The sequence below is a fragment of the Gordionus sp. m RMFG-2023 genome, chromosome 1 (assembly GCF_954871325.1).
Source record: "Gordionus sp. m RMFG-2023 chromosome 1, tfGorSpeb1-WG-v2, whole genome shotgun sequence".
In the NCBI taxonomy this organism is placed as follows: Eukaryota; Metazoa; Nematomorpha; class Gordioida; order Chordodea; family Parachordodidae; genus Gordionus; species Gordionus sp. m RMFG-2023.
Window position 1 is genome coordinate 5,815,532 of NC_088775.1, and position 27,841 is coordinate 5,843,372.

General features: G+C 28.6%; 1 protein-coding gene across 3 annotated transcripts; it reads left to right on the plus strand.

The window, feature by feature from the left end:
- On the plus strand, nucleotides 1–26,272 carry LOC135931655 (uncharacterized). Of its 3 annotated transcripts, XM_065468907.1 has the most exons (18): nucleotides 1–61; nucleotides 279–369; nucleotides 483–582; nucleotides 634–731; nucleotides 2,068–2,245; nucleotides 4,556–4,661; nucleotides 5,850–5,964; nucleotides 8,590–8,913; nucleotides 9,365–9,714; nucleotides 10,388–10,567; nucleotides 18,193–18,419; nucleotides 19,155–19,246; nucleotides 19,618–20,237; nucleotides 21,623–21,927; nucleotides 22,061–22,271; nucleotides 22,345–22,789; nucleotides 23,413–23,735; nucleotides 25,741–26,272. In XM_065468907.1, exons 1-18 carry the CDS (start codon nucleotides 26–28, stop codon nucleotides 26,188–26,190), a joined length of 4,251 nt encoding a protein of 1,416 aa, XP_065324979.1. In that variant the 5' UTR covers nucleotides 1–25; the 3' UTR covers nucleotides 26,191–26,272. The 3 variants fall into 3 exon arrangements, with proteins under 3 accessions (XP_065324979.1, XP_065324980.1, XP_065324981.1); XM_065468909.1 differs by lacking the exons at nucleotides 1–61; nucleotides 279–369; nucleotides 483–582; nucleotides 634–731; nucleotides 4,556–4,661 and adding an exon at nucleotides 5,524–5,698 and having other exon boundaries at nucleotides 2,141–2,245; XM_065468908.1 differs by lacking the exons at nucleotides 1–61; nucleotides 279–369; nucleotides 483–582; nucleotides 634–731; nucleotides 4,556–4,661 and having other exon boundaries at nucleotides 2,138–2,245.
- The last annotated feature ends 1,569 nt before the right edge of the window (nucleotides 26,273–27,841 follow it).

Below are 27,841 nucleotides of genomic sequence, written 5' to 3' on the forward strand. Positions count from 1 at the left end.
GTAACACCAATGACATATAAAACTGATGCCCAATTTCTTAGATCTTGATTACTATGATTTGGTTTATTTATTATTTTTTTATCTGTTTTAGGCTATTCATTATTTTATTATCTGTTTTTAAGTCTATTATTTAGGTTATTCATTTTTTTATTTTGAGTTTTTTAAGTCTTTCATAAACATTATTGTAGAAGGCTATTTTATTATAAGAAATCTTAAATATAATGTTAATATTATTTGTTTATAAAATACTTACTTATTTTTTAAAATAAAAACTAAAGCTTTTACGAGAATTTAATAAATATTCAAATTTATATATAAATTCAACAAATTTCAAAATGCCAACCTCAGTTAATTCTGACTCATTTTTATGTAAGATATCTTATAAAATATAATAATATATATTTATATGATTTAAATTTGATAAAAATAACTGTATATGCTATGTAGCTTGGTGGCTATATTTTTATAATTTATTTTGTTAGCAAAATGTATCAGTGCACAAAGGGTATTTATATCTGATGTAAAATTGAGCCTTGTTGAAGAATTTAACAAAAAACTGAAGAATGTGGAGCCACAGTTAGAGTAAAATATTTATTAGAAATGCATATTTTATAACTTTTTTTTAACTTACAGAGGTTTAAATGGTATTTTATCACAATCTCAACTATCTATTCCAAGTTCATCACAAGAATCAAAAGTTTTCCAAATTTCATCATTAATCCATGAAAAATGTTAAATATTTGAATTAATATTAAACTCTTTATTTAAACCATTTTGTTAATTTATATCAGAGATCTAGAGAGATTTAATTTTTCTGCCTAACCATGATTTAATTTTATCCCCCATTTTTAGGATTTTTTTTATAGAAAATTTTTTTGACTTGCTCTGAGTTTTCTTATTTTTAAGTAGTGTTTGGATTTTAAAACTATCATTTTTTAATAATTTTGCAAATCATTTTAAATAGTGGCTGAAAATATAAAGAGCAAATTAATGTTAAATGTTCTATTACTATAGGATTTACCAACTGGTTATGGATCATTTCATAACTAATTGACTAAAAAAGTTGGCTTTTTGCATGACCCTTTTTAAAACTATTGATCCGCATATTGGTTGTATAAGTGTGCATTAGTGATCTGCATTAAGCCTAATTTTAAATTCTTACAAGGCCTGAAATTTTTTATAAAAAAAATATTGTAAAAGTTATACTTAAAATAAAAATATATTAGCACCTTGTTTCTTGCAAGATTTTTAAAATACAATTTGACAAAATATAATAATATATTTAAATATTACCTAACTCAGCCCTAATTTTTTTTAAAAAATAGGTGACACATAATAATTTTATAGATATATTTATAATTATTTATAATATAAAATGTGTATATATTATTTTTAAAAAAAAATTATTTGCAAAAATGATAATAATCCACTAAATAAAATTTAAATTCTTATTTTCTCCATTAGTAACTTAAATACTTAAATATATTGGTAATAAACATATTTATTGAATTTCATTATTTCAAATATGGCTCCACTCAAACTATTTTTTTTTGTTTTTGCATATAAATTACACTAAAGAATCTTAAAAATAATTTTGATGTTTTCTTAAAGCAGAATTTAAGGTATTTATGGCTTTCGAATTTGATTAATTATTTAATTAGTAATTTGAATATTTAAACCAAGATGGCACCATTTTTGGACCTTGAAGACCTATAACTCCCCTTCTATTTGAGCTAAAACAATAAAATTTTAATTTTTATAAAAATATATTAAAACCTTCATCTATCTTTAAAAATGGTTTTACGAAACACTGGATTATTTGTCATGGAATTATCCATATTTTATACAAGATTATATTTAAGCCAGACTTTGGTTTGTAATTTTTTTATTACTGGACTGGATCCTTAAAATCTTTATTTTATGGCTGAAGCCCATGCAAGGCTGGTAGGTTTCTGATATAATATTAATTCTACAATAAGTTTTCTCGTCTTTCTAAAATGTAGTGTTAATGATCTATTTTTTGAGAATTAAAACTTTATAATTTTTTGTTTGATTAATATTTTTAAGTTGATTACTGTGACAATGCTGATGATATGCATCCTGCTATTTTGCCTGATTATAATATCCTACCAAACAACAAATATGATCCTTTGACATTTTACAAAAGAACACAATTAAGTGAATTGTTGCGGACACAAACTGTCTTTGATCCCTTGTCAACATGCACTAGACAATCGTTTGAACAGTAAATTATTATATTAACTTTTTTTTTATTAATAACATGCAAATAATGTTAATTGAATAAATGAACAATAAATATTAAAAACGCCATCCCAATCTCGCTCTTAGCCAGTGCTTAAAGCTTGGAATTATTATTGAACATCTGATATTTCGTTAATTTATTAAAACCAGTGACTAAAAAATATTGACAATTTTAATAGCTAAATAATCTAAGTAAAATTTATAAATTTATGCATAAAAAAATTCTGCTATAGAATATCAAATATATATAACCTGCATAATCATGATCGAGGGGAATTTATTTTTTTACTGTAAACTTGGTTTCACTATTAATTTTATTTAATACAAACTATATGCATAATTTGAAGGTGTGCTGGGAAAACATTTCTACAAAAAAATTAATTTTTGAGAATTAAAATATATATTTAATTTATTTTAGAATTATTGATTTTTAAAAAAAAATTAAATTTTTAAGATATTGTGTATTTATATAGGCTAGCGAGATATGTACAGAGAAATATATGCAATCTTCTTTTGTGATTTAACAACATTTTTCAATGATTTCATCGGTGTTTGGTGTCAAATTTCTTTTTTATTCTGTGGTATAATAACTTCCTATAAGGTTTTTATTCTTATTTGATGAAGATTTTTTTAAAAAATTGGACGTTTATTTGTGCAAATGCTAATGAATATGGTTGTCAAAAATATATATTTATTTTAATATATTCGGAAAAGTCTTAGTTTTGTAAGAACCGCTTAATAAAAGAAGGTGTCATTTATAGAACTTGAAAAATTATCCAGAACAGGAATAAAGAGACTTATTTTATAATATTCTTCTACTGGTCCTACATTGTTTTGAATGATTCAGTTATCTTAATTCACTAAACTTTGACTTGAATTCAATAATCAATAATATATGAAATTCCACATCAACCTTTGCCATAATTTTGTTTCTATGATTCACCTATCTATGATTTTTTAAGATATTAACATATAATAAAATAATTAGATAATACATTCAAATTTTTGTTTTTTTAAAAAATTGATTTTATCGAGCCCAACAAAGGGATCCCTTTGAGGATCTATCCTTTTCAAACTATTCTATCATTTCAATTATGAGCACTTATGATAGACTTCTCTAATTCCTTAAAATAAGTGGCCTCTTAATAGCGAAGACTGATGTGCATTTTTTTTGATTGTGTAGGGAGGATTTACCTCCCCCCTCCCTGGCTACGCGACTGATTCATTTAAAATAATATTTTAACCCAAGATTAACTCTGGAATATTTAATATCAAATTCGATGGGTGAGATATTTGTGCTTATATTACGTGTTTAAAATATTTTATAAAAACCATTTTATGAAAGAGAGAAGAAAAAAAATTATAATTTTTAAATTTGTTTGAAAAATTAATTTTTTTTTTCTCATAATTTTTACGAAGATATTAAGTTGAATGTTAAATTATCTTCTGCTTTTTATTTTTGAATAAATAAGCTTGATTTATTCTGCCAGAAACGGAAATAATTTTCACTATATCTACTACTTCTTCCTTCTACCTTTGTTATCAGACTACATAGAGGTACCGCCCTCTATTAATAATATTTTAGCCATACTTGTCTATTGAACAGATAATTCTAAGACGCGTAACCCATCATTCATAGTTAGCACGAATTAGCTGTGATTCATATAAAATACGATGTGTTTTTGTATTCTCCGCCATGAATTGACACTAACCAATGACATAATAATACTAGGCTGATGATGCATTCATAATTATGCGTTTGAAAGCATCGTTTAATGCAAATCAGCTGGACACGCCATTTTCGTAACTCGTATAGTAATTATTCTTGTTTTATAAACTACTAATAAATTGATAACTTGCTTCCTTATTACCTTTACGATCCGGCAATTCTTTGATAAAGTTTGCGTCAGACATAGGAATAAATTGCCTCTCGTTTAAAATTTTTAATAATAATATGGGTAACCAAAATGGCGTTCCCAGCTGTTTCTTATTGATGTAAACTTTTAATGAATGCATCGTCAGTCTAGGTATTATTTTATGTCATTAGCGCTTACTGGGAGCTAGGGGTCAATTACAGCATGAAAGCAAAGTATACAAAATATGCTGTATTTTTGTATTCTCCATCGCGAACTCCCGTTAACTGTGAATGCAGTGTAAGCCCTTTCTTCATTCTTTTTAAAAAAAATAAAATTTGGACATACCCTAAAACTAAGAAAAATCATAATATAACACTTATTTAATCATTGTAACGAGACTCTAATTTACAACTATGCTAAAATAAAAAAAAATAAAGAAAATATATAGACCAACACCTTCCTTATAATACATCCGAAAATTTTAAACCGTTTAGAAGTTGTAAAAAACCGAAAAAGATTAAAATAAATTTAACGGATCAAGAAGTGAGTTATATATTATATTTATATCTTTTAAATTTAAATCGTAACTAAGGAATATTAGATCTCTTTTTTTAGAAAAAATAAATTGATTAATATGCAAATTTTAGGGGGGAAAAAGATCAAAAATTAGATATTTGACTCATAAATAATCCGCCATTGTTACCGCCGGGGACCCGAACCGAACCGGATAAAGAATCCTGTTCGGTTACGTTTTAAGGGAAAAATTAAAGGCTCGGTTACGGTTCAGTTGCTTAAGATTCAATGACATAATAATACCTAGACTTCGATACATTCATAATAATGCATTTGAAAGCATCGTTGAATGCAAATCAACTGGACCCGACATTTTATTAACGCATATAATAATTATTCTCATGTTAAAAACTACTATTAAATTGATAACTTGCTTCCTTATTATCTCGATGATCAGGCAATTCTTTAATAAAGTTTGCGTCAGACATAGGAATAAATTGGCTTCACGTTTAAAATTTTTAATAATGATATGGGTAACCAAAATGGCGTGCCCAGCTGTTTTTCATTGATGTACACCTTTAATGAATGCATCGTCGGTCTAGATATTATATGTCATTGTTAAAATTATAAAGGTCTGCCGCTTCAATTATGGTTTTAAAAATAATTATAAAGGTTTTTACTGGTTTTTATTAATATTTACTTTAAATAAAATAGAATAGAATATGAAAAAAAATATTGGATTAGCGGGAAAATTTGAAAAAAAAATTTCGTTTTAAAATTTAATAAAAAGAAATACTCCTCAGGGAAAATAAAATGTAAGTTATCAAATATTATGGTCTAAGTTATAATTTTTTTTTAAACTGGGTTTAAACCGGTTAAAAAATATATAAAGGTTCAGTTACGCTTCGGAAACTTGAATAATTTCGTTTCAGCATAACGGTTCGGTTCGCTTCGGGTCCCTGGTTACAGCGGACTTGTTTGATGAAATGCTTCTTATTTAAAAGCCTTAAGTGAGCTAGTGCGGTTAGTTTATATGACTACCGAGAACATTCTTCAAGCCAATATAGGTTTAAACAGTGATTGTAACCGAGAACAGCTGATTTCCATAAATTTTAAGGTTCTTTTCCGGTTCCTAAATAAAATTTTAAGATCGGGTTTCTCGGTTCCAGTTTTTATTTATTAATTATAATTTGTTATATTTGATATTGTATTTATTAGAACTTCGATGGCTTAAAGATGGTCGATGAAACAATCGTTCATCATTGCGCGATCGAACATTTCGATATCGACAAAAAATTGGCTAAAAATATCGGTTCGCCTCTCAAATTGTTAGGTATTCACTTTGCTTTATATTTGGTTCAGATGTTAGAGGAAAAGGGATTAATTAAGTAGGCTTAGAAAAAATTGAATGTATTATATATAATTATGATTAATTCACATATTGGGTTGCTAAAATAAAAATATACATTTTTGTGCTTGCCACCCATTATCCATCTAAACCTTAGGCTTAAACTGGCCATGCATACATTAATCATCCCCTGGGTCTACAGATCAGATGATTCCCGGGAACAATAAATTGGTTGTAACCACAAGGAACGACCGTCACTTTTATGGACCCTTTTTTGGAAGAGAATGATAACGAATTTGAAAAAAAATCCACTAGACACTCTTTTCGCCAAAAATAATACCATGAACATATTTAATGGCTTTTCCTATTTTGTAAACATATTTCTAAATTTGAATAGCATTTTTTTAGCCTTTGTTAAACTTATATTGTTTGTGTTCGATAATTGTTTATTTTTTTAATATTATTATTAAAATAAAAATGTTAACTATTAACTTAATGAAAAGCAAAAATTACGGGGCATTAATTAAAATATCCTCCATATTTTCAAAATTTCCTTCAGCTCTTATCGCCACTTCATTCGGAATTCCTAAATTTGAATTACTAGGTTCCCTAAATTCACTTATCAATCCCTCTCTTGACTGTATCATATTGTTTGAACATCTTGACATCCCATTAATTGAAACCATTCTCATTTCTCTTGCTACTGGTGTTGTCCGTCAGGGGTCCACTTATTTATTCCATTGCTAAAAGATGTTTGTTGAGTCCTCCCACTAGGACATTCTGGCTTTATGTCCTCTTCCACCGCAATTGAAGCATGTCAAGCAGGGATTAGGTTCGGATAAAAATAACGGTTCCGGTTCGGTAAAAAATATCGGTTCGGTTCGAACCTTTAAAAACCGGTTTGAACACTTTTGTATTCAAACCTACATTAGGATTATGTATAAGGAAATTTTTATTACATAATTAAAATAAAACTTTAATTTTTATTAATTGCACATTATAAAATGATATTTAATTTTTAAATATAACAAATAAATATATCAATGATTAATTTTAATATGAACAATTACTTAAAAAATTTTTATTAAGCCGCACAATTAATATATTTTCAAAATTCGTCTAACTCAAATTACATCTATAAGGAGATAATATAAATTTAATTGTTGAAAAACATATTTCCACGTAGCTGGCATTGCCAGTATGATATCAGATTTGATGTGTCATTTATAATGCTATATGTAAATAATTTATATATTAGATTTAATTTTTTTCTAGGCATTATAATTTATAAGCCTAAAATATTTAAAAAATGTTGTAAAATGGCAATATATTAATGTTTATAAAATTATGACTGAGTTTATCAATCATAGGTGATTGATAATAATTTTTAAAACAATTTGAATATTAAAATTTTTGCAATATACTACACTAGTAATAACTTACACATTATTTTATAAGCATAAAATTATAAGACTCGAACCGGTTCAGAGGCATTTTAGCGGTTCGGTTCAGGTTCGGCTAGAAATTTTTTTAGAGGTTTAGATTCGATAAAAAATACCGGTTTTTCGCGGTTTAACGGTTCAGGTTCGGTTTGGATCCCTGTGTCAAATTTATTGGCAATTCTACATTTCGTCTCATTTGCAAATTGGATAAATTTGACCCAGAACCCATTCTATTTGACGATGAAGAACGAAATAAATTTGACCATTCACCAATGCCAAGGTGGACCACTGACGGATAACCGAGGAGAACACCAGTGGCAAGAGAAACGGGAATGGTTTCAATTAATGGGATGTCAAGATGTTCAAACAATACGATACAGTCAAGAGAGGGATTGATAAGTGAATTTAGAGAACTTAGTAATTCAAATTTAGAAATTCCGAATGAAGTGGCGATAAGAGTTGAAGGAAATTCTGAAGATATGGAGGATATTTTAATTAATGCTCCGTAATTTTTGCTTTTCATTAAGTTAATAGTTAACATTTTTAGTTTAAAAAAATATATAAAATAAGTATATATGTAGTTAGTTGATATCGTTGATTTTACATGTACCCCTCGATAATTGTTTATTTTATTTAATATTGTATATTTTTTTATTATTATTAAAAAATGTGTATATTTTTGTTTTATATATATATATATAGAAAAATAGAGATAAAATATATATTCTTTTTTGTTGTAAAAATTGTGAAAAATATATATGATAAAGAAAAATAAAGGAGTGTTACAAATATTATGTATTTGACTCTAAAAAAATCCAAGAATAAAAAGGTTAGAAAAGTTAGATCGTTGCTCAAAGACCTGAAGATGAAAATATACAAATTTATTTTGTTATTAAAAATGTAATAAATAAAATTATTATTATTATTATTTTCTTATTTTATTACAAGACGTTGTTGTTATTCCTAATAAATTGATTTTTATTTATTTATTGAATTCCAGAATAGTTTTATAAAATATTTTAAAAAATCGAGAATTTATCTACCATTACTATTTAAAAAAAATTAATTTGATAAAATTAAGCCGATTGAAAAGGCGGGATTTTTCTCCAAAAATTATTCTCTTTTAAATTTAAATAAAAAAACAGTTATTTTAAACAAATATATAAAGATGACGATTCGCTCGTATTTTCGAGTCACGTGAAAAATTTTCACCCCCGTCTGAACAACTATTTTACGGATCACGGAAATGAGGATAGCGATGACGATATGCGCGTTAAATATAGGCTTGGCCTTAAAAAACGCATAAAATGGGATCTACCGAATAACGGCGAATCGAATATTTCCAAGACAGGTGATAGCGAATCTCGTTTCGATTTCGAATCTTTTATGATCGAAGAACCTCTGTTTAACGCTTCCCCCCGATCCGACATTTCAAAATACGCTTACGGTCGACATTTAAATGGCGAAATTAAACGAGTAGGACCCTACTATAGTTTGCCGGAATTTTTATTATTATTAAATTTTTTGGCTTGTATTCCGATCTTAATCATGGATACAGATTTCTTTTTTTAAAAAAATTTACCTATATAATAATGTTTAAAAACCGGGTTTTTAAGGGGGCGGTGGCGACTATTTTTAAGACCGATTTCAAAGTTGGATCACCGAAACGTCTATATTTAAAATGGCGCAAATATTCGTTTATTCTTTCAGTTATTTTATTATCACGATATGAAAATATTTTTTTATATCAAATTTTAAAATAAGGGGGTCGTTCTTGATCACTTTTTTTTTAAACGTTGCCTTTAAAACGCAAAACGTATTTTTTAGTTGTCCTCAGCATTTAAAACAGCTGATTTGTCTTGTCATTATGCCAAAATGATTTTGAAATAGACAAATTATTTCAATTTTTTAGGAATTATAAACTCCTTTTTTTCTTCACGAAGCGAAATCCGACGCTTACTCCGGTTGTAAGAACTTTCTAATCACTACCGCGTACCCATTATTTCGTTACGATAGCCGTTCTTCTGTATCCCAAATTTACACGGCGGAATTGATGTGGTGGAAGCGGTCACCGTCAAATAAAACGGACGCCCGGAACGTTAGCGAATCGTATTTACGACCCATAGGCCCTTGCAGACTACTCAAATTCGTGACCCCCCAGGGCAAATCGAACATCGAGGAAGCGATTTCCTATTACGCCGCCTCTAGATGTAACAAGATTTTGAATCATCGCACTTTGCCTCGAGATGCGATCGCGTTTTTGCCTTTTGTCATAGCGAAGAAATTTGCCGAGGTTTTTTATTTTTTTTTACCGTTTCCCTTCTTTTAATTATGTGTTTGATTTTACAAGTTTATATTTCGACATCTCAAAATTTATCTTACCGATTATTAATATAAATTTAAAAAAATTAATTATTGCTTTTAATGTGTCTGGATGTTTATGTAATTTTCTTAAAATAAAAGCTTGAAATTTTATCTTTGTAAGATGTGAGACGGGGCAGGGGTAAGGGGTTCTAATAAAGGCATGAATTCTTATAACTCTTATAGATATTTTTCAAAATATATATATCATTCTCTATATTATAAACGTAAATATATTAAAAATTTATATTTAAATCACAGTTTAAAATGCTCTTCAAAATAACAAAATTTTCTTCAAAGATTTTTTATGTTTTTAAGATGTAAATATTTTTGAGAACGCTCAAACAGGTATTTTTGATCAAATTTTAACCTTACGATTCCAAATCTTTTACGAGTAAACCTATTGTGATTTTTATAACAAAAATTTTTATTTTTGATCTTTTAAAAAAAAATTTTCTATTACAGGATCTTCAAAGATTCTTTTGCTCAGAATTTCGGGTAAAGAAGATATTTTAAATATCTTTTTCTTATTATGGAAATTAAACATCCTTATTTCTAAATACATATGATTTCCATACAAAAATTCGTTTAATATTTTTTTTTAGTCTCTCATTCAATCCAACACGAAGAAGAGATTCTTGGCTAGACCTTCCATCAATAGACTATTCATATTGCGTAGCTTGCATACTATCTTTCAAGATATCGGGTGGTCAGATATGTTTGTTAACGATGGAGATAACGAAGACATTTCGAAATATTTTGATATCGTTGAAGCTAGTTTAATGGCAAGTATTAATATATTTTTTTTAAAAAAAACTTAATTATTCCGTAAATTTTAAATTGGGAATTTATCCAACGAATAATTACCGGATATAGAGGGACTTCGGGATAATATTTTCGTGTTTTGGACTATACAATGACGTATAAAAATACCTAGAACTGACGATGCATTTGAAAGCGTCGTTGAACGCAAATCAGCTGATGCCGCCATTTTGGTAAAACCCATATAGCAAATATTATCATGTTAAAAACTACTATTAAATTGATAACTTGCTTTAATAAAGTTTGCGTCAGCGTCAGGTATTAATATAATGTCATTGGACCATAATCTACCTCATCTAAAATGTAATTTGAATTATAATCAGCTGATGCCACCAAATTTTATCATTTATTTTATTAACAATTTATTGATAACTATTTAAAAATTTCAATTTTTAATTAAAAACTTTTGCCTACTAAATATTAAGAACTTTTTATTTTATATTTTTTCATATTTATAAGACTTTTAATTATTTTTTTTTTAATCTTTTCATATATTCTATTTTTGCATTTTTTAAATTTTAAACAAAAATACCACTATTTTATTTACTTTATTTTAACGTAGATTTTTAAAAATATCTTCTAAAATGTATATATTTTTAAAAGCGAAGTTTACAATTATATTTCCACGTCACACTCTGTACATAAATAATATCGTAATATATATTTTTTTAAAAAAATTAATAATAACCAGAAAATAAATACGTTACAATAAAAGAAATATCACAAGTTCATACTTTCTAATCAATTCTTACTACCCCTAACTTTTGAACTAATTATATTCGTATTTTTTTAAAAAAATTCAGCCATGCGACTTGTAAAATAAAAAGAAATTTTATTAAATCTATTGGGAGGGTCTCCTTTGATCGTAAGCTTTTGATGGTAAAATGGATGATTTTTTCATTCATATATATTTATATGCACGTAATTGTTCTATTATACATTTATTTAATCGTAATTATACTATTATGCATTTATTTAATATATTAGATAATTCCAAGAAATTTTTTATCAAATCCAAGCAAATAATTTTTAATATCACCTACATTTTTTTTATCCAGGTAATTTTCTATTCATAAATAATATATCAGATACTTCTAATCAATTTCTTGACAATATTTAAGATTATTATCCAACCAATTCTTATATCAGATGATATGCAATTTTTGTATCAGATGATATGCAATTTTTATATCAGATGATATGCATTTCTTATATCAGATGCAAGCACATAAATATATCAGAATATTATGATATATTATAAAAAAATTTAAATTATATTGATTTATAAGATTATTTATATTTTTTTTTCTTTTGTTATATATTTATTATTTGTTTAGGCAACAAATTATACAAAGAACTATGGTGGGGGAATGAAGACTCACAAACCACTATAAAGGAGAAAAAAGCCCTATATAAAATATGATACAAATCCAAAAACCCAGATGACAAGACAAATCACAAAAAATCCTAGAGAATAGCTACAAAGGTGGTGGCTCGGGCCAAATCTATGGCATACGATGACATGTATGAAGAACTACATACAAAAGAAGGGCAAAATAAAATATAAAGATTAGCCAAACAGCGAGAAAAGAACTTTAGGGATGTAAATGGAGCTTCGAAAGTAATCAAAAATAAAGATGGGAAATTGATAATAAAGGAAGAAAAAAATAATGAATAGATGGAAAGAATATTTTCAGGAGCTTCTCAACTTTAATCCCCACATACTACATCTAGACGAACACTCCCCATGTCAAAACCTTGTACAACCTATAACAGAACAAGAAATAATCACATGCCCCAAGCATATGAAAAACAACAAAGCTTGGGGTCCAGACATTCCAATAGAAAGCCTCTAGGAGATGATGGAATATATCTCACAAATCTGTACAATAAAATACTTGGAAATGAAGAGGTTCTCCAAAAATGGAGGCAGAGCTATCTAGTTCCTATCTTCAAAAATAAAGGGGATCCACACAATTGTCAAAATTACAGGGGCATAAAACTAATGTCACACTGTCTAAAACTATACGAAAAAATAATAGAAAAAAGATTAAGAGTCATAATCGAAATAGGAGAGACTCAGTTTGGCTTTATGCCTTGAAGATCAACAACTTATCCACGCAATTAGGCGAATGAGTGAAAAATACAGGGAAAAGAACAAAAAGCTACACATGGTCTTTCTCGATCTAGAAAAGGCCTTCTATAGAATCCCAAGAAAACTTATCTGGTGGGCGCTATGGCACAAAAAGGTTCCCGAAAAATATATAAGAATGATACAGGATATGTATATGGGCCATACAACAATGGTCCCTAGCACAACAGGTACTTCAGCAGGCTTCATAATAGCCGAAGGAGTTCATTAAGGGTCGGCTCTCAGCCCACTTCTCTTCATTACAGTAATAGATGTATTAGCACAGTCTATACCTCAAACAGTCCCGTGGAATATGATATTTGCAGATAATATTGTGATACTTGCCGAATCCAAGGATGAAATGAAAGAAAGATTAATGAGTTGGATAAATATCATAGAAAAGCACGGACTAAAAGTAAATAGAGAAAAGGCGGAGTATATGGTGATAGGAGGAGATGAAACAGAGAGTATTGATATAAATGAATGGCCAATATCGGCAATTGAAAGCTGCAAATATTAGGGCTCCACTATACAAACAAAAGGCACAATAGAAAAAGAGATAAAGAGTAAAATTAATCAAGGGTGGTTAAAGTGGAGATATTTATATGGAGTGCTATTTGAAAAAAAACCCCACACAAATTAAAGGGAAAAATTACAGTTCCATAGTACAACCAACTATTCTATATAATTCGGAAACATGGCCAACCAAGGAATCAGACGAGAGAAGTCTACAAACTATAGATATGAGAATGTTGAGGATGATTGCAGGGGTAACAAGAAAGGATAAAGTAGCAGTACAAGAATACTAAGTGTTGTAAATATTTTTTTTTTGTTTTTATAGCAAGTCATTTTGAATATTTTTGTTGTCAATATTTTTTGTCAATATTATTTTTTTTTATCAATATTATAATTTTGTCATTATTATTATGTTGGGTTATAAAAACCTTGAAAAAAGAAGAAATTTAGTTAGTTTTAGTTTTTGTTTTTTTTTAAAAAATTTATAATTATTAATTTATATTTTTTGTAATTAAGAAAATTATGCTTATAGATTCAATAACCGTTGTGATATGTTGCTATTGTAGATTCAATAAAAACCGTATATTAATTTATATTTTTTGTGTTTTGTAATTAAGAAATTGGTGCCGTGTTGATTGAACACCAGAACCTAGAGGTTAATCGCGGTACAAATATTGTTAAAACGAAAAAAGCGCTAGTACAAATAAGTTGGAACGATAAATCGTTGGGAAATTTCCAAATATTGTTAAAGCGAAAAAAGCGCTAGTACAAATTAAATTGAAACGAATAAAACGCTGTAGATTTGTAAAGATTTTTAACCAGTAAAGCGCTGTTAAAAAAAAATTGAAGAGAATAAAACGAGGGAGATACGCAAATATTTTTAGAGCGAATAAAACGCTATTACAAATATTTTTAGAACGAATAAATCGCTGGTTACATACATAATTAAAGCGAATAAGGCGCTAGTGTAAATAAATTTAGACAAATTTTTTTTGGAATAAATATTAGTTTATTAAACATTTATACCACTAGTGTGAAATTATTAGTTAAATTGTTGAAATTTAAAGCTATTTTACATTAATTTTCGTGAATTAATTATTTGAAACAGAGTAAACACGGAATAATGTGTTTAGTTTAAAATATCATACAAAGAATAGTAGTGATATATAAATTTTAGTCATTATATTTATGTATATGTGCTTTATAGGAATATTCTCAGTCCTATTCATATCTTATCTCTTAACTCTCCAAGTGATAAAAATTTTTATTATAAAAGTTATAGTTAATTTCTTGTGAATTGGTTATGAAAAGCTTAAAATTCATAAAATACTGGGAGATCCAATATAATATTCTGGGAGCACTTCTTATTTTAGTAATATGGGTATGTAGTTTAATATTTAGGAATTGATCAAAGGATGGACTGATAGTAGCCTAGGAGAGTTGAATATAAATGATAGGATTGATAACATGCAAAAAAGAGACCGTTATAGAGGGTCTAGATATAACAATCAATTGGGGCCATATAGATGGTCAAGAGAAAATTCGCAGGGAAGACGAATGGAAATAAGGCCAGGTTTTAATCCACGGGGGAGAGAAAATCTAAATTGTTATAATTGTGGAAAACAGGGCCATATGGTAAGAGATTGCCAAGAAACGAAATGTTTCGAATGTGGAAAATATGGACATATAGCTCCTTATTGCCCGGGAAAACGTGATAAATTACGTTGTGCGGGTTGTGGCCGATTAGGTCATAATAGGGAGGAATGCAATGTTGCCAATTTCAATACAAGTGGCGGTTTTCCACAGAGAGATATGGCTCAAATTGCTCCAAATGTAAGAATTCTTGAAAGCGGGAAAAATTAGGATATAGAAATATCCAATTTAACGGAGAATATAAGTTTAAATAATATATGTTTTCCGCCCTTGTCACCGCGGGTAACACGGTCCGAACTGGCCAGGCACCTCGTCTCCGCTCCCCACTACCACTTTCATCCCTTGCTCCTATGAAATTTCTTCTGCCATCATACCTTCTCACAAAAGCATGGCGGAAGGATAAACATGTTTTGAAGAGGATTATTGGAAAGAATAAAAGGAGGAGTATCCAAAATTTTAAATTCATTCAGAAAATAAATTATTAATAAATTTTAGTTGTAAAGAAATTTGTTTTTGTATTCAAGAAGTTGTTAAAAACTTAGAATGGCAGCCATCCATGAATGTATTTATTGGGAGAATATCACGATTCGAATTAGTATATTCCAGGGCAGGGTAGATGCAGAGGGAAATCGTTTGTATCCCGAATCGAGACCCATTCCCAGATCCCCGCGAAGAAGACAAGTAGCGCCATTTAAAATGATTAACGGAGGGGGGGGGCGGAAGTTCGAATTGCCCGAACACAATAATTCGGGCAGGCGCACAATAAGGAATGTTAGATTATGATTCATCTGTGGAGCCCGAGGTCACTTGCAAGTTCGATGCCCCCGCGGACCCCGCCATGCTGTTGTGAGAAGGTATGAGAAATTTCATAGGAGCAAGGGATGAAAGTGGTAGTGGGGAGCGGAGACGAGGAGCCAGGCCAGTTCGGACCGTTTTATCCGCGGTGACAAGGGCGGAAAACATACAAACAACTACTGGGGAGTTGGAGACTGAGTGACCGGTGGCGGTAGAACCGTCGCGGGAGTCAGCACCAAATTCTAATAACGACGCTGAATTGCAGGAAGAATGGCCGATAGTTGATATATCGGCCGAGGAGTTATAGGAATTGTTTATAGAACAGTAAGAAGATTTTTATTATATGTACTAGGATTTTTTTTTTGGTAGTATAAGAAAAATAAAGATAAATATATAATTGTAAAATAAAAAAAAAGGGGGAAACATATGTGCGATAATATATTTGTTCACTTCGCGTCAATGTTATTTTTTTTTTGTTTTCATGTTAGTTTTTTTTTCTCTTTATATAGCAGGTTTAATTGTAATTAATGGGAGGGGGGGGGGCGTGTTGTAAATATTTTTTTTGTTTTTATAGCAAGTCATTTTGAATATTTTTGTTGTCAAATTTATTTTTTTTTATCAATATTATAATTTTGTCATTATTATTATGTTGGATTATAAAAACCTTGAAAAAAGAAGAAATTTAGTTAGTTTATGTTTTTTTTTAAAAAAAATTTATAATTATTAATTTACATTTTTTGTAATTAAGAAAATTATCCTTGTAGATTCAATAACCGTTGTAATATGTTGCTATTGTAGATTCAATAAAAACCGTATATTAATTTATATTTTTTATGTTTTGTAATTAAGAAATTGTACTTAAGAAATTGGTACTTAAGAAACTAAGTAGTTTAAATGTAGTGCCCATTAAGACTATAATGGTAAACAGACTTAGGTGGTATGGGCACACAATGAGAAGGCCTATGAACCACATAGGAAATAAGGTTGAGTTTGGAAATGATGGGCAAACGTAAAAGAATCATATTCATGTTGATGTATGCAAGTACATCTAATTATCAATTTTTTTATATTTGTGGTATCATTTTTGTATAATCTTCTAGGTATTAATATCCATCATGATACAGGCACAAATTCTCTTTTGATGTTGGAATATATTATATATTTAAAAATTACAGTGTCAAAATATAAATTATTTATAATCAAATTATGTAAAAGTAATAATATAATTTATTTACTTGAATTTTCATTGTTAATGTCTTCCAGGTCTATAATTATATTAAAATATGATTTTAAAAAATAAATCTACTTGTAAAAGCAGGTTGAATGTTAGTGTGGTTAAATGCAAAATGTTGTATTTGGGCTTCATTTGTTAATATATCTAAAAAAGTGATTTTTAATTTATACAATTATTTTTGTTATTTGAAATTGAAGGATAAAAGTTATTTCTGGTAATGGTTGTATTTCTTGGGGTTGTAATGTTTGGGGCTGTATTTGTTGGGTTGTAATAGCTTGTTTATTCAAAATAAATATTTTATTAGTTATTTATTGATTACTAGATGAGCTACTGGGTATGTTAGTATTCTGATCTGTACAAGATGTACATTCATAATCTTTACCTAAATTAATGTACATTCATAATCTTTACCTAAATTAATGTAAGTAATCTTGATAAGTTTAGTATTAAATATACCTTCAGCTGTTAGATGATTTTGTGTCACTTCAAATACAGCTACCTACTAACTTACCTCCGCCTTTACAATAACGCCTTCTGCAGCGGTAATATACTGTAGGTTCAGCTATTTTATGCATGGTATATTGAAATAGGTTATAGCAGAGTATATCCTTACGTTTATTAGATTTGATATATTTGATTGGGTGATCTAAAAAATATTTTTTTAAAAATTATATTTAATATAATATATCATACTTTGCAAATGATTCATTTCTTCTTTTATCAAATAGTCTTATATTATCAGCTAACAGTATTAAGCATAATGTTTTTAAATGATTTTAATTTTACCGCGATTAAATAGACCAATCAGAAAAAATATGTACCAAAATTTACGATCATTCTATCTTGCTGTTTACGGTCACGAATATTATTCGAATAATACAATGTGTCTGTGTTTATGATTTGTTGCAAAACATTTTCCATTTATTTGTATCAACTTTCTTATAAAACTTGCTGTAATTTTTAACATTTTTAAAAAAAAAATAATAATTACAAGCAATGTTAAACAATCTTTTTAAGAAAGTTTATGGAAATGTTTTATAATAAATCATATTTATACTGTAATAATAATAAAAATTAATTTTATTTAATCATTTATAATCCAATCATTTGGCAAAAAAAAAATACAATAAAGAAGTTTAATATATCATCTGATTTAAACTTTCTTATGGGGAAATCTTAGCAAGTTTTTTTTTCCCCATAAAAATTTATAAAAACAATATTATGCTAAATGAAAAATGTTATTTATAAATTAAAACAAGGAACAAGACGCCTCATTACCCGATAACGCAGATCGCCATCAAAGCCCATTAAAAAGTGAATTCTTGGAAATGGACGCTGCATTGTTATTGGTTTTAAGTTCGATTGATATCCATAGGGAAATGTTGTATAAATCCTTCTCCAATATCGCGGCCTCTCTGTGCGTCGATTCATTCTATCAAGAACTCGCTGGAATTGACGAACTGTGCCAGTACGGCTACTCTAACGAGTAATTAATTTTTTTTAGCGACATTGTTACATACTCCCACATAATTTTACTGTATTGACCCACGGGAAGTATTCAGCTGCGAATGTCTAGAGGGAGGGTGGGAATCAAAAACTTCCCCCGGGCAAAAATATTTCTCTTACTGGCCAAAAAATTTGTTTGGGAACGCGTTTCTAAAGATAAATATCTAATTTTTTTTTCATTGCTCTTTACAATATGAAATTCGGAATATCGTGCTTCACTTTTCGGCACTTAATCTATAATTTAAGCAAGATCTGTTCCCGAACGTTCTTTTTCCATGTCCCCGATTTTAAAATAATATAATTCAAAAAAAAATGGCATCCTTGGAAAAAGTTTCTATTCCCGATCCATTTAGTAAATATGGAATGATCCTAAATCCTGAGAAATTTTAGGATCGTTGCGTCTCAATCTCCTACAAAGAAATTTATCTGATTTCTGATGTTCGATCATTTCTAAAGATCTATAAATTTTGAAAATAAAATTTTATTTTTTATTAATACTTTCCTGAATCCTATTATTTTATTGACCTTCAAATTCTTCCAGCCTAAAATAATGGACAATTCTTTCTTTGTTAACCATTTTTTTTTATAAACTACTCAAGTAAAAACATTCCTCTTGCCCAGTGTATCCCCAAAATAATCGAGGAGAAATAAATTATAAAAATATTATGGCGAATACCATTTAACAATCTTCTCTTTTTATATATATATTTATAAGCTCGTGGGACGTCTTTCAATCCAACTTTAAACGTATTCTCGTGAACTCACTACGCCCTGCCATGGACAAGAGTGGTTGCCAGATTGAAATTGGTTGCGATTTTTTTTTATATTGTATCTGCCTTCTATTTTTAATAATAATTTACGAATCCTTTGAAAAAAAATATGAAACAGAGCTAGAAATGCTCTAAATCATTCTTGTTCCAGGCTCTATCTACCTTAAAAAGTGCGAAATTTTTCGAGCATCATATGTAAAATAAGTTTATATAAATTGATATTTTTTACAAGCCTCAGATATTAGCGAAGTTCGATGACTACTTTTTTTGAAATTTTTTTCTGTTTATAATGGATCATAACGAAAGACGTTATACATTAAGTTTGAAATGTTACTTTATTAGGGGATAAAATTGCTCTATATATATAATAAATTTTTTAGTAAACCAATTTACTCCTTATTATTTTAGACGCTTTGATGTCGAAAAATCCTCACTTAAGACCCTTATCCACCTTCATGCACTTTTTGTATCAAATGTCTATCTTGTACCATCTTGCTCTTGACTACAACTATGTATGCCTTTTTTCCGCTCTAAATCTAGTGTTAAATTCTACCAATCAGCGCGTTAAAAATCTCAATTCTGATACGCTTGTCGTTATCGACGAAGTTATTTTACCCGAAAATAAAATTGGCACGTCAAATGGGAATGTCACTCCCCTTAACGACTCAGATGACGTTAATTTTGACTCTCGCATCCTTGCCGAAGAAAATCAAGATATTATTAACGATAAACTATTTGTCGAATGGCTAAATTATAATTCCAATCCGCCAGTCCCGTTTAGATGCGACATTGGCAAAGATGGCGGCTTGTTTGCCAAATTCGAATTAAGTTTACTAAAGACAATTCTCGAATCTTTATCACTTTTGAGCTCCAAGATCGAGCATCTTATTTATGACGGAAATAGTAATACTCCCTTAAGGTGTAATAACATACGGCCTAACAATAAACGCAAGCATTTTGATGTATTAGAGCCTAATATCGACGAATCCGTGATGTCGCATCCTAAGACTACGGCCCTATCCCGAATCGTAAGTATTTTTATACGTTATATGCCATTTCCAAACACAATGACACATACGATTTTGCGTTTTTTAAAAAATTAAATAACGTCTGATACAATTGAAGTAAGCAAGTTGTTTTTCTTTTTATTATTATATTATGCAATAATTTTAAACCAAGTGAAACATATTTACTCAAATAAATTATAAAATGAATCGTGGATTTTGAATGTTAAAAAAATAAATTGATATTGCATCATTGTCTTAAAATATTTAATCAAATGATTTTTTTAATTATTGGAGCATCATTATTTGGTATAAATACATTAATATAAATTATTAATATAGAATAATGTATTCAATGAGATTTAACGAAAAAGGATAATAAAATTATTTAGACAACCATGATCATTATTATTAGTATTGAAAATTTCGCAGATCGGATATTACATTTAACAAGTTTTCACTCTTTTATTTTCCTTTTATATTAGTTTCCTCTAACAAGTTTTCGCTCTTTTTATTTTTCTTTATTTTATATTATTTTTTTACTTCAAAACAACCGACTAACTCTTCTTTTTTTACAAAATAATAATGTAATGCTTTATTTATTTTTTTCTCTTTATATATATATTTACTACAATTAAATCAAAATAATAAACAATAATGATAATAATAATACTACGCACATTCAAAAATATTAAAAAAATAGATATACAGTGTTGTGATGATTTAATGAAACATATTGACGATTTAATTAAAACACGTGCATATATAATTATAATCTTTACAAATGTACAACAAAAGAAATAATAAAAGAAATTTCAATAATGCTTTGTCTATATTTCAATTATTTTTGCAAATATTATCATTTTATATATGAATGGGTTTGAATTTAATCGTCAATATGTTTCATTAAATCATCACAACACTGTATATTTATTGACTACAACTAAATCATACTAATAAATACTAGCTAACAAACAAAAATATTAAAAAATCGATAAAAAAAATGAATTTATATGTTAATAATAATAATCCAACTCCAAACACAACAACATTTATCCCAGAATATCTTAGAACAATTACAAACCTTAGTTGATATGACAATTGTTGTTATTGAAATATTATTTCAATTTTCTTTATATTTATTAGAATATATTATAAGCAATTACATATTTTTACAAATAAAAGCCTTGATAATTATTTATTGTGCAGTTATGTGGAATTCTATTTAATATAATTTTAAATCTTCGTAAGTTTATGTCAGCATTAATGGATTTGTACAGGTCCGAGTGAGAAAATATATGTTCAATCCAATCAAAGTTCGGTTAGGGGCCGATGAAGATTAAAACTTCTTTTTTTTTAAATTTAAAAACTTTATATTTGTCAATTTATTTATCACCCTTTTTTCTAAGATTTTAAATAATTGGTGCAACCAAACGCCGCGTACAAGATTACGGGATTCGAACGAAGGCGCATCATTTTTGCCGCCAAGGGATCACAAATATTTTATAATTGTCGCCAACATTTTTAAACCCGAAAATAATGATCTCTCAGGGAATGCCGAGAATTTATTCGACACGATCGCGAGCAAAACTTACGACGAGTTAATCCAGTCAATGAAACAATTTATGGTGACCCAACTTGGTCTAAAAGTCGAAATTTTGAAGGAGCTGGTTTGGGATCAGATGGGTTTGGGACACCTTAAATTATTGCTCAAGTAATGTTATAGTTAACTATTTTGACCAAATTTGCCTTATAAATACAAAATAAAATTTAGTTTTAATCATTATTTTGAGGTTGGATATTCGTAACTCATTAATAATATCTTATATTTTCACCAATTTATAAAGAAATATTGACGTCATCATAATGACTAAAGAAATTCGCAGACCAATGAAATTATCCGCTTTCGGGGAATTGAAAGACGCCTACCGTCTCACCGTAATACATTATAACTCTGACGTTTCCGACATTTCAAGTCCCTTCCCGTCACGAGATGATGATGATGCGTCGATACACCTACGATTTAATCGTCGGGAGGAGACCTCATATCAATACAAAGTTTCTTGTTTGATTTTGAATTGTAACTTGTATAAGAACCTATAATAATTTGAAATATTTTTTTTCTAATTAGCAAAAAGCCAGTTCTCACAAACCAACATCCCATTCTGCATTGGCCCCTTTGACAGATGTCGATGATTGCGTTTTCAACTCTGTCCTCATTGTCAAGACTGAGTTCCACCAACACGAAGATTTTCAAATACCACATTCGCCGATGAATGATGCGAAGAATAGCCTCACCCACCGCGATAATTCGGGGGTCACCTTGATCAACAGAAATTATCGTAAAATTTTTAATCGAATCGTCAATGGGTATTCTAAAAATGTTCGCTATTTCGCCGATATAATAGTGAACTGTCACACCTGCGTTTGCAGGGTGGATTTGCTCAGTTTGGGGAACGAAAACACATTTTCGGTTACGGTGAAAACATTGATAGCCCTAAGTTTGAAATATCGAGATATTTGGATATTCCTGGAATCTAATCGACAGGGCAACAACGATTGTTACCCGATGAAAGGTTACGGTGGTTTTTTTTTGAGAATTAACAGTTTTATAAAGAACGAATTTGGTGTATTATTTCTGAGTTTTTAGCAGGTATCCGAGATTTTCGGTTTTAACCGATACCCAACCACCGATATCTATTTCTCCAAATCTTTCTAAATCGAATAAGAATAACTTTTAATTTATTTTACTTTTGACAAATTTTAATTATATTAATTTAAAAAGCATAACGTTTGATGAATCGTATCTTTTTAATATTTTTTTTAATCATCATTACAAATAATAATATCTTTTTATATTAGATATCGGTGGTTATGACCTAATACCAGTTTGGTATTGTCTAAAAATGTTTGTGCGCTGATTAGTATGAATGTAACTAAGTCTGCTATAATAAGAGAGAGAAACTGCACCTTCTGTTTTGGAATTTTCTGAACATACATTGACCTAACTAGTTTGTCTTTTTTGTTCTTAATACTAAATCGAGCATTCAAATCCGAAATGCAGTATGCACCTTTTTCACATTCAAATTTGACAGCTGCTTAGAATTTTAAAAAGAGGAGATGGGATAATCTAAAAAAAAAATTTACGCGGAAACGTTTGAAGTTTTAAAGTTTCTTTTAAATATATAAAAATATTTAGGCATAATTCCTTACCTTGTAGCTAAGTTGAAAGCCCTAACTATTTTAATTCGCGATACCTCGGCTTCATATTTAAATCAACTGATTTCGCCTGATTTAACCGCGACTACCCGCCCAAAGTTGAATGATCACTTTACCACTCGTTTTAGATTTGTGGACGTATCCAGTCCGGTCGAATTTGGGGAATGGATTGATTTCGTGACAGAAAAAGCCCGCGAAATGAACGAAATTTCATGTCCGGAACAAACGCTCATCAATTACTTGCCGGATGACAGGGAATCCTTTTCGTTAGCGTCACCAACCTTAAACTCTATGCTCATTCAGGTATTTTTTTTTAGAGTGAGAGTTTAACCGCTTGATTCTAAACTAGATACTCGGGGTTAAGCCGCGCCCGAAGTAGAAATTGGCCCGGGCTTGGACCTAACAAATATTTTGTGGCGAACTCGGTTTAAAAATTCCGGGTCGAGCACGGGCCTAAAAAATGAATATCCAATATTCTTTGTTCCTCCCATCATTATGAGGACGCTTGTAACTGTGTAACTGTAGGGTCTCAAGCACAAGAATCTAATTAATAAAACTGGGTTGATTCATTCCTTTCAAGACAGAAGACCCTAAAAAAGACTTGTACCTTTTCCCAAATACCTTTAAATTAATTGTAATTATAAAAATTTCGAATATTAAATAAGGATTATAATGAGAAATTTTGTAAAATGTCGAAAATAAAACGTAATTGTTTCAAAATACTATATTTTTTATTTTTCCCATGTAAAAATCTATTTTAAAACATGCGATAGTCAATAAATATAAGTGTATAAACTTGTTTATAGTCAGGGTGTATAAATAATCGATATGATTGATTTAAGCGATTTCTTATTGAAATTCATTTTTTATTTCAATTAAACATTATAATTATCAAAATTTATCACTTACAAATCTCTTTTTGAATATTATTTAAACCTATTTTCGTAATTTAATAAAGGGAAATTATTTAGTGGTTTTTCCTAAGCCTAAGGATTAAATTATAATATGAAATTTTTAGTGATCAAATTATTTTATCTTGTATTTGTAATAGTAATATATATCAAATATAACCAGTATTCCTTTTTAAATGTAAATTTCAAGAATAACAATTTAAATATATATTAAGATATTTATCATTAAAATATTTAAAAAAGAATACTAATTTACCAGATTTCAAGTGTATTTTTAAATTTAGAATAATAACATAGCTTGAGTCGATTTTTAAAAACGGCCCGATCAAGGTTTTAGCCATAATAATTTGATGCAAGCCTCGAGATTTTTCTCATAGATGGTAAAAAGGTTTGGACACCTATTTGCCAAATATCGGGGTTAGTATAATATTATTTTAGTTAAAAATCAACCCAAATCGGGCTTTTTAACAACACTAGGCTAAACAGATCATGGCACACCGGAGTTAATTAAAGATTAAGATTATTTCTGTATTCGGCATATACAAGAAGCTCTTTAACATTATTATACTGAACTTTTCTGATTTGGTTTGATGTTTAACCCTTTCGCGCCCAGCGAGATCATTTGTCATTAAAAATTTTAATCTTAATTTTTATATTTAAAGAAACTAATGGTTGGTACTTAGAGATATTAATTTATAAAACAATATTTATTATTTCGTATTTTATCATTAACCTGTCAAAATCATTATTTTATTATATCAAAATGTCAAAATCACTATTTTATTATATCAAAGTACAAGTATTTTTTGTTCATGGGATATTCCAAGTGCGAAAGGGTTAATTATTAATACCAGGTGTGCGTGCCAGTGCCTTTTTTAAGAAAATTTGATTTTTTTTAAAAAACTTTTATTTAAAAAAATTAATAATTTAAATGCACCCTGTTTCCGAATAATCTCTTTTTTAAATAAAAAAAATACAAAATGAAATTTATTGCCTCCAAAAAAAAAGAAAATTTATAAATTATTCAATAAAAATGTTTAAAATTTTTCCAGAAACACAATAGAAAATAAGATGCAAAAAAAAAATTAGGTTCAAAAATTTTAACTGATTTGTAGTAACAATTTTTAAAATATCTGGGGTGGGGTGTTGCATTTTTATTGATGCGCATTTAAAAGATGAACCTTTAAGGTTGTAATATGTTATTGGTCACACTATGCCTCTCACATAATTTTTTAACTTGATTTTACATAATATATAAGCTGTAAAGGGCCTAAAGTTGGACCAATGTTAGTTTAACATAGAAAAAATTCATAGTAATATTATTATTTTTAAATATAAAAAAAATGGATATCGAAAGTAAATATTTGATTAACATACTTTTTTTTTTATTACATCAGATGTTATTAACAAGAATGTCATCCAAAGGTATATGCAATATCGATTTTAACCTTATTTTGAGATCCATGATGCGGGATTTGGAGGATTTTAAAGACGATCCTTTTCAATCCCTAGAAAAATTTGCCGAATCTGACATCTACAGTCAACTACTAGAACTAGTCAAGCATTGTGCCAAGCCACTTTTAGGCTTAGCTCTTTTTAACATTCACCGTTCGACTATATTTGATATCGCGAATGCCTCTTCCACCTCGCCAACTCTGTCTTCGAGATCGTTAACATACGCCGAAAACACTAGTCACGATTTTGCGATGACATTTAAAGAGGACGGACGTGATATGAATGATGGATCTGAACCTTTTACATTTGATAACTCCGTGAAAGATACGGAAGAGTTTATCGACAAGGAAGAGGAAGCGCCATTTGTTTTTGATATCATCAATATTGAATGACAATATAATCTTTTTCATTTGTTAAAAATTGTTGAGAGGATGGTAGTTATGTGATTTTTGCAAATCATAGAATATATTTCAAATGAAGTTTATTTATAAAAAATAATTTAATATAATTTGAAAGATTAATTGTAATATAAAATAAAATAAAAAACTTTTTGATAATAATATTTTTTGTAAATTATATAAAATAATGTATAAAAAAAGATTATAAGCTGTGTTCGATATCCCCTATCTTTATATTTACATTAGTTTTTTCCCCCTTTTTTTATATAATGAGGTCCATGTAAGTTGGTCCCAAAATTAGATTGCGCATAGTGCAGCTTAATCGGAACCTTTTATGGCTTTCATTTTATATTCAAATAATGTATTTTAAATAGAATCCGCGTATCAATATAGCTTAATAAGATGAAAGAACAAGCAATAAGGTTTGTAATAAATTTACGTAAAGAACTATAAATTAAAAGATTTTTTGAGGATATAAGTAGGACATATATAATTATGATTCTTATAAATAGAGCAATAACTCTACCTAATTTATTTGGTACACTCCGTAGGATGCCATAAGCAAAAAGAAAATATCACTCTGGTATAATATGCGGAGGAGTGGATAAAGGGTTAGCTTCAATAAAATTGACTACGTCTGTAAACACATCAGGACAAAAAATAAAAATAGAGGTAACATAAAACCAAAAATATCTTTATACGAAAAAGTTTGGTGAAATGGAATTTTAAAAGCAGAAGAAGGGATACCGAGAGGATTGTTGCTACCTTTTAAATGTAATAAAATTAAATGTGCTATTATTAATACTAATAAAATAAAATGTAAGAAAAGAATCGAATGTAGGGTCTCCTACAAAAAATATTATTTTCTCATATTAAATTTTTTTTTTAAATATATATACAAAACGAAAAGCGGTCAATTTTTAAGAAGTATTTTTTTTTTAATTAGCCCTTTCGCGCTCGAAATATTTCCCATGAACAAAAATTTTTTTTTTAAACTGAGTTAAACAAGACACAAATAACACATTTTCAACGTTCTTTATTTAAAAAAGTATATATATATATAATTAAGAAATGTTACCAATTGTCATCATTGGGATATTCATATGTAAAAAAACATACAATTTATTTTGAATGATAAGAAATAAAACAATTGTTTATTTAAATATAAAGATATTTTACATTTTATACATTCAAATCTTGAATAACCATTTATGCAGTTCTTGCATCTTTGTCTGCTAGCCGCCGATGGATGTTTTATTTAATCTAATCTCTGTGAATGAAAGAAAACTATTCAATTTCCTTCTTTTTTTCAATCTTCAAAGTAGGTTTACCTTTTTTTTCACCATTTTCCTTTCCAACCATCATCAATCCTCTAGCTATCGGAGCTTTAAATACCAAAGAGATGCATGTTTACTATTTTTCTATGTAGCATCTATAGAGCAACCATGAATTTACTACAACAGGAATCTAATAAATGAAAAAAAACTCGCATATAAAAATGCTTCCATTTTATGTCAGTTCTGTAGAGTTCATTTAACATATGGAGATCCACCCCGCCCATACCACCGTTATAGTCTTGAATTGTGGCCGGAATTTCAACATTGAGAATCAGATACCGACCATCTTGTTCTTGATATTGGATTTA